At 44.8% G+C, this 14,172-nt stretch overlaps 1 protein-coding gene across 9 annotated transcripts in view; it reads right to left on the reverse strand.

Moving 5' to 3' along the window:
• Positions 1-227: 227 nt before the first annotated feature.
• vash1 (vasohibin 1) overlaps positions 228-14,172 on the reverse strand; it is a 33,087-nt gene continuing 19,142 nt past the window's right edge. For 3 of the 9 annotated variants that reach the window (XM_067992125.1, XM_067992126.1, XM_067992123.1), the window contains exon 7: positions 228-9,367. In XM_067992125.1, coding sequence (XP_067848226.1) covers positions 9,298-9,367 — 70 coding nt within the window. In that variant the 3' untranslated portion in view covers positions 228-9,297. The remainder of the gene's footprint in view (positions 9,368-14,172) is intronic. The other 6 variants (XR_010964269.1, XR_010964267.1, XR_010964265.1 and 3 more) reach the window with 6 other exon arrangements.

The following is a 14,172-nucleotide window of genomic DNA, read 5'->3' on the forward strand; positions in this document are numbered from 1 at the left end:
TAGACCAGCTCACTCAACAGAGACTGGGGCGGGTGTGGCAATCCAGTGGACGCTCACCTGACTGGCTCAGCGCCAGGCCAACTAGTGCAGTTACCCACAGAGCCACCACTGAGATGGAAAACGCAGAACTGCGTCCAGGTCGCTCCTCTACAAGCCCTAAAGATGCAACATCATGTGCAGTGTTTTACTGAGGTTTGGTAGTTTAATGAATTATGCAGAAACCAGGGTTCAGCGTTCATCTACATATTTATTGGGTATACTTAAATCATACAAAATAGAAATGGAAATACAAACTATTCATCAAAAAACAGCGTACGCTGGTCTTTAAAAAAAAGAAATTTCAGGGTTTTCACAGACAGACGAGTCAAAGCTCACAGCGTCGTGCTGCAATAGGTCAGAACAAGCCAGAGTGATTCACTTCATTGTTTCTCCGGCCTGATCCAGTCAGACAAATGGGTCAGGGAATGACAAATAGAAGCTTTCACAAACTAGAAATCTATCTTTTTTTTCCTTTTTCAGATGCTGACAGACCTGTTGTATATTTCCAGCATTTTTCCTTTTTTTTATATATAAATACATTTTAGCTACGATATTTTTTTTTTCACATCAAGCCCTCTTGTGATATGATTGGTTTTGAGTTATGGGCTGTGGACCCGTACTCACTCGGAGTTGGGCTGATATTGTCCCAAACTCATTTTAATGCAGCATTGTCACAGCCAGCAGTTCAAGGAGACGTTCAGTCCATCGGTCTGCGATGCAGGTGAACCCAGGAACCTTTAGTCAAAGTGCAGGTGCCAGTGAGATAGTCTCGCCAACTCTGAATGGGTGACAGTCAGGGTGTGGGAGTTTCACTGAAGAAACATTTTCATTTATTTATACAGCACCTTCTTTGTCAGAAACAATCTCAAAGCATTTTGCGTACAATGAATTAATCTAAGACTCAGTGACTGCTATATAGGAAAATGTGGGTAATGGTGGTGTCTGAAACAAGTGCAGCCACAGTGAAGAGGAGAGAGGCAGCATTTGGAACAGTTTAATTAGTAAAATAGATTTACAAAACAGCAAAGAAAAAAACCCACACTACACCCTGAGAAAGCAAAGACCAGTTGGTGGCAAAACACGATGTTTCTCCATGTTGCTCGTTAGTTTGTGGCCCCTCACAGTCCACACTTCAGGGATTCGGGTAATGGATAGCTCGGAGCGAGGATTTCCAGATACATTATACTTGGGCCCTGCAGCTCATTCACACAAATTAGAAAATCAACAGCTCCTTGTATTTTGTGGCTACTTTTCTCACTACTGGGGTAAATCAAAAAAATGGCAATGTGAACCCTGACCCTTCCTCCAACCCCTGCAAAACGAATATTTCAAAATTGGCTCCGATTTTTAAAAAGTAGATGTCGACCAAGAAATGGGAAGTGAACCAGATCTGGCCTTGTAGTAATATTAGATACAGTCACACAATCAAACCCATTACAGAATGCAGACAGACAGGGCAACGCATTAGTAAATCTAGCACCTTAGGCATTACCTATAAAAAGAGTGTGTCTGCGTACGTCAGGGTGAGTGCCCCTTCAGTATTCAGTGAGCTTACCATGTACAAGTGCCACAGATCAGCCATGATCTCATTGAATGGCGGAACAGGCTTGAGGGGCTGAATGGTCGACTCCTGTCCCTAAGTGTCCTTCAATGCCTCACCAGTCTGCTCACGTTCCAACAAGTGGATTTTAAAACGATTTGCGGAGCACTGAGAATCGGCAGCCTCTGACCCCGGCCACCTCTGCAATGCCCCTGGTGGGGAGGTGATGAATCATAGAAGTTTACAACATGGAAACAGGCCCTTCGGCCCAACATATCCATGTCGCCCAGTTTATTCCACTAAGCTAGTCCCAATTGCCTGCACTTGGCCCATATCCCTCTATACCCATCTTACCCATGTAACTGTCCAAATGCTTTTTAAAAGACAAAATTGTACCCGCCTCTACTACTGCCTCTGGCAGCTCGTTCCAGACACTCACCACCCTTTGAGTGAAAAAATTGCCCCTCTGGACCCTTTTGTATCTCTCCCCTCTCACCTTAAATCTATGCCCCCTCGTTATAGACTCCCCTACCTTTGGGAAAAGATTTTGACTATCTACCTTATCTATGCCCCTCATTATTTTATAGACTTCGAGGCTGGGCTCTTTGCCAAAGAGAGATTTTTGGGGGGGCGGGGGGGGGGAAATAAATCAGAGGTCAAGTGCCTCCGAGGGGCTGTCGTAAAAGCAGAATTGGTGGGTTGGGAGCCTGGAGACTGTTCCAATCTGACTGCTTTGTTTAGTAATTTTGTGCATCCAGTGTTTGACAGCAGGATACAGTGACCCAGCTAAATTAGAGGCTTATTTTTGTGGAGGAGGAGGAGGAGTGAGGAAAGGGAAACAAATCTTAACAAACTCAATATCACATTAAAAGGATGTTGTGCAATGCTGGGGGATGTGGAGAGAAACAGCTCTTTCAGAGAGGGCACTAAACCGCCTGGAAACTTCTTTAAGAATAAAAAGAGAGAGAGGGTAGGATTGTGACCAACCACAAGGCTATCAACGCTCACTGTTATTTATGCGCAAATTGGACAACAGCTTCTGGCGAGTGGAGATGTACAGTTCAATGCGAAAATCTGGAAGTTGCTGTCCGAGATGTGCTGCCCTCCATAAGCTGCATGAAAACGGCATCTCACCGTCTGGCTCTCCATTCAAATGTACTGAACAGCGTGAAGTTCCTGTACTGACATTGTAGATACGGACTAAACGCGCCACAAAAGGTTAGGGCTTCTCCATTCCAGTCTAAGCACACTTTTAACGGTGTGGTAAGTCTTAATTACTGCCAAACAACTCCTCTGGCACTGAAAATTTACTTTTACAAGTAAGGAGTCTCATTCCTTCAGCTTTTAATTGTTGTTGGAGATTTTAAAAATAAATTTAAATTTTTTTTAAAAACTTTTTCTTTCTGTCTCTTTTATCTTTCTCTCTTAATCCAATCTTTCTTTCCCTCTCTTTATTTTGCTTTCTGTACCTGATTTGACATTGAATTCACTATTATAACTTACTCTTTCTGGTTCAGACTCTGCGCTGCTCCTTAACGATTCTTCAATCTGATTGATTGAGGAGACACACAGTTGCTTGCCCTGTTCATACAGGTCTCAGATGCCCTGTAGAGGGCGCTGCATTGTTTGGATCGCCTGCTGACAGCAACTTGCAGTGCAAAACCCCACGGTAGGTCTATGGGCAAGTCTATATAATACATATAAGAAAACATTTTTTTCCATGTGAGAGTAAAAAACATGTTACACTAAACTGAAAAAGGCCATTGCTAATCTCTAACTAACACACACACACACTATAATCTGATTCAGAGTGGTTCTCTTGTCTGACCTCCGATCTGGGTCTCAGACATGTTCCCTCTTACCAAGGTCATAGAATCAGAGAGTGGAGCTAGCATGAAGAGTGTATTACTGTTTTAAAAAATTCTCACTCTGCCTGTCTCCCTGCACCTAGCACCATTCCTGCTGCTAAGTCAATGTGCAACCAATGGCTTTTGACACATTTCATGGACTCTACCCACCCACTTAATTGCCTTTCATAGCCGATGTACGCTCTACCCCATCATTGACCCTATCCACCAATCACCTTCCACAGCCATGTACATTTGACTATCACAGACTCTACCTATCCATTTAATCTCCTTCCCCAGCCCATGTACACTTGACTAGATCACGGACTCTACCCATCCATTAAATCTCCTTCCCCAGCCCATGTACACTTGACTAGATCACGGACTCTACCCATCCATTAAATCTTCTTCCCCAGCCCACGTACACTTGTCTCTATCACGGACTCTACAACAGATATGTGACATTGCTCCTGCCCCCTCCCAAAGATTAAATCACAAATAAACTCCAGAACACATATGATGCTCTATTTATCCTGACGGGCTGCCTACCTTGGCATGACTGTCTCATGGCTCCAGCAGCTCAGGAAACATCATGTCTTGCACAGCATTCGATCCATTCTATCTGTACTTACCCTTACAACCCTTAATCCTGTGCCTAACCAGATTTTCATCCAGGTCCTGTTGTTAACAGACTGTTTTTGCTGGGAGCCTATTCCTCATTCTGTGAAAGAAAAAAAATCCTTCAAATCTCAACGCTTAATTTTCCATTTATACTTCCAGATATGCACTTCACCTGATGGAAGTTATTAACAAAATGACTCAGCAGGGAATCGCTGTAGACAACTATTTAAGGGGCAGATGGTATCACAGCCCAAACTACATTATGCTTCCGAGTGTAACAATTGGCTTTGGTATTCCTGGGCTTTCGTGGGAGGGGAAGAAGGAAATAAAAACTGCCAAAGCCTTGCAGAAAACAGTCAGTTAAATACAGAGTAAAGCTCCCTCAATACTGTCCAATCAAAGACTCCCAGGACAGGTACAACACGGGTTAAATACAGAGTAAAGCTCCCTCTACACTAACCCATCAAACACTCCCAGGGCAGGTACAGCACGGGTTAGATACAGAGTAAAGCTCCCTCTACACCGTCCAGTCAAAAAAAAACAGGGCGGGTACATAAGAAATAGGAGCAGTAGGCCATACGGCCCCTCGAGCCAGCTCCGCCATTCAATAAGGTCATGGCTGATCGTCTACTTCAACTCCACTTTCTTGCCCTATACACCTTAATTCCCTTAGTGTCCAAAAATCTATTCATCTGAATCTTGAATCTACCCAACGACTGAACATCCACAGCCCCCTGGGGTAGAGAATTCCAAAGATTCACAACCCTCTGAGTGAAGAAATTTTTCCTCATCTCGGTCCTAAACGGCCGACCCCTTATCCTGAGACTATGCCCCCTAGTTCTAGACTCTCCAGCCAGGGAAAACAGCCTCTCAGCATCTATCCTGTCAAGCCCCCTAAGAAATTTAAATATTTCAATGAGATCACCTCTCATTCTTCTAAACTCCAGAAAATATAGGCTCATTCTACTCAACCTCTCCTCACAGGAGAACGCTCTCATCCTAGGAATTAATCTAGTGAACCTTTGTTGTACTCCCTCTAAGGCTATTATACTCAAGAAGCTCGACACCATTCAAGATAAAGCAGCCCGCTTGATTGACACCCCATCCACCACCCTAAACATTCACTCCCTTCACCACCGGCGCACTGTGGCTGCAGTGTGTACCATCCACAGGATGCACTGCAGCAACTCGCCAAGGCTTCTTCGACAGCACCTCCCCAACCCGCGACCTCTACCACCTAGAAGGACAAGAGCAGCAGGTACATGGGAACAATACCACCTGCACGTTCCCCTCCAAGTCACACGCCATCCCGACTTGGAAATATATCGCCGTTCCTTCATTGTCGCTGGGTCAAAATCCTGGAACTCCCTTCCTAACAGCACTGTGGGAGAACCGTCACCACACGGACTGCAGCGGTTCAAGAAGGCGGCTCACCACCACCTTCTCGAGGGCAATTAGGGATGGGCAATAAATGCCGGCCTTGCCAGCGACGCCCACATCCCGTGAACGAATAAAAAAAAAAATTATATACTTCCTTAGGTAAGGAGACCAAAACTGTACACAGTACTCCAGGTGTGGTCTCACCAGAGCCCTATATAATTGCAGCAAGACCTCCTTACTATTATACTCCAACCCCCTTGCAATAAAGCCCATTTGCCTTCCTAATTGCTTGCTGTATCTGCATGTTAACTTTCTGTGATTCTTGTACAAGGACACCCAAATCCCTCTGACTACCAACATTTCTTAGTCTCTCAGCTTTTAAAAAGTATTCTGCTTTTTTATTTTTACTACCAAAGTGGATAATTTCACATTTCCCCACGTTATACTCCATCTGCCTCCTTCTTGCCCACTCAATTTGCACCCTCTTTGTGTCCTCTTCACAGCTTACTTTCCCACCTAGCTTTGTATCGTCAGCAAACTTGGATACATTACACTCGGTCCCCCCCATCTAATTCGTTGATATATATCGTAAACAGATTGAGGCCCAAGCACTGATCTTTGGGACACTCCACTAGTTACAACCTGTCAACCTGAAAATGACCCATACAGCTCGGATTAGATACAAAGTAAAGCTCACTCTACACGGCCACATCAAACTCTCTTCACTGCCTATAACATTGAACGCTCTGCCACACTACTATGTCACACTCATTTCCCACACCAGTCATTGCACTCTGGTGAGCTATATGGTGAATTTAGCAACCTACGGACAGTTATATGTTGGGGCCTCATACCCAGGTTTAATGGAGTTGAGAGTGCTAATGCTCACATTGGACCCTTTTACACATCAGAAGGAGGGGAGAATTTAATCTATTAAATACAGGTTGGATTCAATCCCAAGTCCTGGAGGTTTTAACCAGCTACTCTACCTCATCCCTCTCTTCCTTATTTTAAATCCACAAACCACATCTTCCTGCTGCCCCAACTCAATCTTACTTCCCATAGAACTACTTTGGCTCCTTTTGTAACGTAACAATCTAATGCTGTTGGTCGAAGATCATTCGTTGTTCAGTTCTCCATCCTCTAATGCAGAGTCCCGTTGAAGGTATGGGGCCTATATTTGGATATATTTAAAGTGCTGTGTGTCTAATCATTATACCTTTCTGGGTGGAAACAGCGTCCTATGACTCACATTCAAAGCTCTGTCTCCACATCCTATGATTGTACTTGCTGCATCCTTGGCTCACCCTGGGCCGGGGCGGGGGGAAAGTTTTCAATGGCTCCTTCCTCCAGCTCCACTTTTCATTGTGCAAATTTGGCCTTTAAAAAAACTCAACCAGTCAGTCCTATAGTTTAATATATTAAAATCTAATAAACCTAAAACCAAGCTTCAATAATCCTCATTTTAAACGCAATTTGTGATATCACAAGCGAACCAGACAACTAATACAGCAAATGACAACATTGATGGGACAATCCATCACAAATGGCAGGCGAGGGGGACAAAAAGCTGGAAGATATCAAAATGCTTGTTGTATTTTAATGCACAGGTAGAACATCATGTTCTCAGTGCTGTATTGTAAAGCTCTCCCTTCATACCCTCATCATCCACAGTCCCCAGCTATTCACACTTGATGCATATCCTGGAGGTAAGAGTCAAACCTAGTGGAAGGAGATCAAACTGGATTGGTTGCAGGGTAAAATATTCTCTGCCTATCCTATCGAGTTCTCCCAGATGATAGGAATGAGTTCAAGAGACAGTTAGATGAGTTTCTGGAGAGAGAAGTGATTGAGGGATATTACGAGAAGATGGGTAAGTGGGGTTGATCTATCAAAAAAGGATGGGTTTGCTGTGCCTAATGGCGTTTCCTTGTACCTATAATAATTTTGTAAATAACAGCACATGATTAACAGTTTGAGTGAGAAAGAGAGCAAGAGATAGAGAAAAGAAGGGAGGGCAAGGGGCATTATCAAAATCTTTGAACAAAACATCATCTGTGAAATAAAATTAAATTCAAGTGGTCACAAATTGCAAATAGAAGTTTCCAAATTATTTTTAGAACACAAAGTGATTTGCTTCAAATATGAAAAATTATAAATAAAATGTAATTATTTCAAGTTTCAGCAAAAGGGGAAAAAAGATCAGAACTCCCAAGGAAATGTAAATCCTGGAGGGGCTGATAGAAACACTGAACCTGGACAGCAGCAATATGTTAGCACTGAACACAGCCTTTATCTGCCCAACACTATCGATACATGTACACCTGATTGAGTGACAAACCTCACTGTCGAATGTTGCCAAGGGATCTACAGTATGGCATCAGACAGACAGCCATATTATTTATACAAGGAGGGGGCTGAATAATTTCTCCTCTCATTGCAGAAAGCAGTTTCTTTTCTGTTTGTTTTTAAATTGAAGTTTCACTTTAGAGTGCTCTCCTCTCGAGGCAAGAGCAGCATGAGGGACTGTCGAGTGAAATGGTATGAAATACATAGTTACCCGGTGGCTTTGAGGGTTGTGCAAGATAACTCATCAAAGTCCCCCCCTCCCCACCCAACCTTTACTTAGAGGGCGACAACTTGGGAGGCAATCTGCAATTTCTCAAAAATAGGAATGCGCTATTGCCTCTCAGGTATAAATTGGGCAGATTAATGAAGATAATAATTCTTCTTGTGTAGTTTACCTATTCTTTAATTTGAATCACTGCGGTGTAGGACCATGAGAAACAAGATCATCACCTGCTTCTCAGCCAGTGATTGGGACACGCCTCTTTCTGTCTGAGAGTTCGCCATTAACTTGGGAGAAACTTATTGTTTTGTTTTTGCACATTTATTTATTTTAAACCACTGGATATCTATGGCACTAGACATCTGGGACCTGTCCCTTGCTTTGACAGGCTCTGGAAATTTGGTCAGTACCCAAATTCAGAGATTGGTGACAGGCCTCCCAATTTCAAGGGGCCCCATCTAGGTTTCAATGTCAATTTCAACACATTAAAGAGAGTAGCAATGTGTTGGTTGTAGAGTAAAATGACCCAGGTTTGCTGAGGTACGATTCCATAGGCACTGGTCACCCTCTAGTACCTTGCCACAGTGGCCAATCTTAATATGCAATTCTTCCGCAGCGAATATTGACGAACTTTTTTGATTTTGAGGGGCACAGCCCGACACTGTCCTCACCCAATGCTGACATGCAGAGGTCACTGGACAGCGATCAGGGACAGGAACCCTGGCTGATTCTTCCCTCCCTGGGCTAAGGGCAATTGTAGCATACCCACTGCTGCCTTGGCCGAGATCAGCTAACTCAGCACAGACTAGGGATGGAGTTTGGGCCTTTCCTAGTCTGTATGGCTCAGTATCACATAATGTGGTGTATTTACTCACTAAGCCTTTAGGAGGACCTTACAACATATATTGAGAAACTCTACAGGACTGGGACTGTCCAAATGGGGCTCTCGATCACTCCCAAAGAAATGGGATACTTTTTACTGTAAATTGAAAGTGTGACCCTTCAGTTCTTACCCCAATTGAAATTTTTCTAACGAGTTGATCATCTTTCAACTGAAAGATGTTTTCTTCAAACGTATTAGCACAAAAAAATAAATAGAAATAAAAATGTAAAAAAAAAATCACAAATTGATTTAATACTGCTGACCGCTACTTTGAAATACTATACGGCATCCTTCATTCTTATCCTGTGAGTTCAGTTCAGTGCATGGACGGTGCCTTTCACGGAGTGGGTAAAGGTCTCTGCAAGAGTATGGTGCAACGGTCACACACGGATCCAGGGATAGGGGTGCGGCGGAATGCTCACACACGGATCTGGTAGCCCACGTCATTGAGGTTCTTTTGCTCTGTGGTTTTCTTTTCTCCTGAAGGTCTGGAAATTAAATAAGGAAAAATGTCAGTGGCTCAAAGAGACTATGTACAATCTTTCATTAGAGACCACTAACAAAAAAAAAGATATTCCCCAGCTTGCTACATAAAACCTGGTCACCTGTTAGATTAGGGGAGTGAAACATGGATTGGACCGGGAAGTGAAAAATACTTACCAAGAGAATTTGCTACTTCAATCCATGCCAAGTACAGCCCACACGACAGATCCCAAGCCCAGATAAGGGACAGGGTTCTAGTAACCCTGTCATGTAAAACCCTGCTTATTACAGAAATAGAAATCAGAAGATGAAAATCTTATAGCCAGAATCGTAGAGTTGCTAGGAGTTCCCTAGAGGACTGTATGACATTCGACAGCCAAACCCTGCAACAGCAGAAAGCTGATGCCCTGAAAAACCCTTTCTTCAAGGTTCGTTCAAAGCTTCAGATTGGTTACTGGAATTTGCGAGCTTTGCATCAAGCTGGTAAACAAGTTATCAACAAGATGAATAACTACTCTACTGATATGTTGGGCATTGGCCAGGAGCTGACTCCATGGAAATTGCAAAGGAAAAGATAACCATACTGTATTCAGGAATGCCAGAGGGTGGCACGGAAGGTGTTGACTCATCTTTGGTGAGGCAGCTCAACAAGCCCTTCTGGATTGGGAACCCATCCACAGCAAACTGCTAAATGCAAGGTTCCAGACACATTACAAAATGACTATTGTGCAGTACTACGCACCGACAAACACAGTAATGAATTTAAAGACAGCTTCCACAATGCACTGCGGGACATAACTGGCCGAGTTCCATAGCATGAAATCCTGACTGTGATGGGAGGCTCGAATGCCAAAGCTGGATCCTCAAATAAGAATAGTACCAACACTTGGCATACAATCGGTGAACAGAAAAAGGCCAATCTCAATCTACTTCGCGCATCTGATCCAGCTGATATAAAACGGAAGAAGAATTCAAAGGAAAAGACAAGGCTGATAAACGCTCAACACGTAAAGATAAAAGAAACCACATCAGCAAATAAGCTCGAGAGGCAGAAACGGCTGCAGCAAGGGAAATATGAGGACACTATCAGATCTCAAAGAAACTGGCAAGAGAATTTAAATACCACAGCAAATGCCCCATCAAAAACAAATATGGCTTGCTCGTCACCAAACCTGAAGATAAAAGAGGAGTTGGACGGAGCATTTCCACAAAATCCTCAACAGACCATCTCCAGACAGTAGGGTCGAATTTAACTCCATTGAGAAGGTGGCTGAACTGGATGTCAATTGTTGCGGAATTACAATGCATGAGCTGAGAGCCACCATAGCTAACCTAAAGAATAACAAGTCACCTGGGGAGGATCATGTTTGGTCAGAATTACTCAAAGAAAGTGGAGATGAAACTTGACTGCCATCTGCGTTTGTTTTAGTGGGGAAAAGGAAGTAACATCAAAAGTTTGGACTAAAGGAATCACTGTCCAGCTCCCAAGAAGGGAGACAGAAGTGATTATAACAATTCGTGGTGTTAGGAACATAAGAATAGGGGTAGGCCACTTAGCCCCTCGAGCCTGTTCTGTCATTCAATGAGATTATGACTGATCTGTGACCTAACTCCATATACCCGCTGTAGCCCCATATCCCTTAATACCTTTGGTTAACAAAAATCTATCAATCTCAGATTTAAAATTAACAATTGAGCTCGCATCAACTGCCATTTGCGTGGAGAAGTGTTTCCTAACTTCACTCCAGAAAGTCCTGGCTCTAATTTTTAGGCTATGTCCCCTAGTCCTAGACTCCCCAACCAACGGAAATAGTTTCTCTCTATCTACCCTATCAGTTCCCCTTAATATTGTGAAAACTTTGATCAAATTTCCCCTTAATCTTCTAAATTCTAGGGAATACAACCCGAGTTTGTGTAATCTCTCCTTGTAACTTAACCCTTGGAGTTCAGGTATCGTTCTAGTAAATATACACCCCAAGGCCAACGTTCCTTCCTAAGGTGCGGTGCCCAGAACTGAACACAGTACTCCTGGTGTGGTCTAACCAGGGCTTTGTATAGCTGTAGCAAAACTTCCTCCCCTTGTATTCTAGTCTTCGAAATATAAAGGCCAGCAGTGTTACATTACACTCTGTCCCTGGCGAACTCTTCTGTACCATTATCAACTGAATCAGGATAGCCATTGATGGCAGACTCAGAACAGCAAGCTGGTTTTCACCACAACAAATCATGCATTGAGCAGATCTTTACTCTTTGTAATATCATTGAGCAACGAAAAGAATGACAGTGAGCTAACGGACTGGTTCGAAAGAAACCCTGGTGTCAGGCAAGGCTGCATCTTGTCATAATAAGAATAAAACCGGACGGACCACCCGGCATCGGACCACGAGGCATCGGACACGACAATGGCAAACCAAGCCCAGTCGACCCTGCAAAGTCCTCCTCACTAACATCTGGGGACTTGTGCCAAAATTGGGAGAGCTGTCCCACAGACTAGTCAAGCAACAGCCTGACATAGCCATACTCACAGAATCATACCTTTCAGCCAACGTCCAAGACTCTTCCATCACCATCCCTGGGTATGTCCTGTCCCACCGGCAGGACAGACCCACCAGAGGTGGCGGTACAGTGATATACAGTCAGGAGGGAGTGGCCCTGGGAGTCCTCAACATTGACTCTGGACCCCATGAAATCTCATGGCATCAGGTCAAACATGGGCAAAGAAACCTCCTGCTGATTACCACCTACCGTCCTCCCTCAGCTGATGAATCAGTCCTCCTCCATGTTGAGCACCACTTGGAGGAAGCACTGAGGGTAGCAAGGGCACAGAATGTACTCTGGGTGGGGGACTTCAATGTCCATCACCAAGAGTGGCTCGGTAGCACCACTACTGACCGAGCTGGCTGAGTCCTGAAGGACATAGCTGCCAGACTGGGCCTGCGGCAGGTGGTGAGCGAACCAACACGAGGGAAAAACTTACTTGACCTCGTCCTCACCAATCTACCCGTCGCAAATGCATCTGTCCATGACAGTATTGGTAGGAGTGACCACCGCACAGTCCTCATGGAGACGAAGTCCCGTCTTTGCACCGAGGACACCATCCAACGTGTCGTGTGGCACTACCACCGTGCTAAATAGGATAGATTCAGAACAGATCTAGCAGCTCAAAACTGAGCATCCATGAGGTGCTGTGGGCCATCAGCAGCAGCAGAATTGTATTCCAGCACAATCTGTAACCTCATGGCCTGGCATATTCCTCACTCTACCATTACCAACAAGCCAGGGGATCAACCCTGGTTCAATGAGGAGTGTAGAAGAGCATGCCAGAAGCAGCACCAGGCGTACCAAAAAATGAGGTGCCAACCTTGTGAAGCTACAACTCAGGACTACATGCATGCTAAACAGCGGAAGCAACATGCTATAGACAGAGCTAAGCGATTCCACAACCAACGGATCAGATCAAAGCTCTGCAGTCCTGCCACATCCAGTCGTGAATGGTGGTGGACAATTAAACAACTAACAGGAGGAGGAGGCTCTGCAAACATCCCCATCCTCAATGATGGCGGAGTCCAGCACGTGAGTGCAAAAGACAAGGCTGAAGTATTTGCAACCATCTTCAGCCAGAAGTGCCGAGTGGATGATCCATTTCAGCCTCCTCCCGATATCCCCACCATCACAGAAGTCAGTCTTCAGCCAATTCGATTCACTCCACGTGATAACAAGAAACGGCTGAGTGCACTGGATACAGCAAAGGCTACGGGCCCCCACAACATCCTGGCTGCAGTGCTGAAGACTTGTGCTCCAGAACTAGCTACGCCTCCAGCCAAGTTGTTCCAGTGCAGCTACAACACTGGCATCTACCTGACAATGTGGAAAATTGCCCAGGTATGTCCTGCCCACAAAAAGCAGGACAAATCCAATCCGGCCAATTACCGCCCCATCAGTCTACCCTCAATCATCAGCAAAGTGACGGAAGGTGTCGTCGACAGTGCTATCAAGCGGCACTTACTCACCAATAACCTGCTCACCGATGCTCAGTTTGGGTTCCGCCAGGACCACTCGGCTCCAGACCTCATTACAGCATTGGTCCAAACATGGACAAAAGAGCTGAATTCCAGAGGTGAGGTGAGAGTGACTGCCCTTGACATCAAGGCAGCATTTGACCGAGTGTGGCACCAAGGAGCCCTAGTAAAATTGAAGTCAATGGGAATCAGGGGGAAAACTCTCCAGTGGCTGGAGTCATACCTAGCACAAAGGAAGATGGTAGTGGTTGTTGGAGGCCAATCATCTCAGCCCCAGGACATTGCTGCAGGAGTTCCTCAGGGCAGTGTCCTGGGCCCAACCATCTTCAGCTGCTTCATCAATGACCTTCCCTCCATCAAAAGGTCAGAAATTAGGATGTTCGCTGATGATTGCAGAGTGTTCAGTTCCATTCGCAACCCCTCAAATAATGAAGCAGTCCGAGCCCGCATGTAGCAAGACCTGGACAACATCCAGGCTTGGGCTCATAAGTGGCAAGTAACATTCGCGCCAGATAAGTGCCAGGCAATGACCATCTCCAACAAGAGAGAGTCTAACCACCTCCCCTTGACATTCAACAGCATTACCATCGCTGAATCCCCCACCATCAACATCCTGGGGGTCACCATTGACCAGAAACTTAACTGGACCAGCCATATAAATACTGTGGCTACGAGTGCAGGTCAGAGGCTGGATATTCTGCGGCGAGTGACTCACCTCCTGACTCCCCAAAGCCTTTCCACCATCTACAAGGCACAAGTCAGGAGCGTGATGGAATACTCTCCACTTGCCT

The sequence above is a fragment of the Heptranchias perlo genome, chromosome 10, assembly GCF_035084215.1.
Source record: "Heptranchias perlo isolate sHepPer1 chromosome 10, sHepPer1.hap1, whole genome shotgun sequence".
NCBI classification, from domain to species: domain Eukaryota; kingdom Metazoa; phylum Chordata; class Chondrichthyes; order Hexanchiformes; family Hexanchidae; genus Heptranchias; species Heptranchias perlo.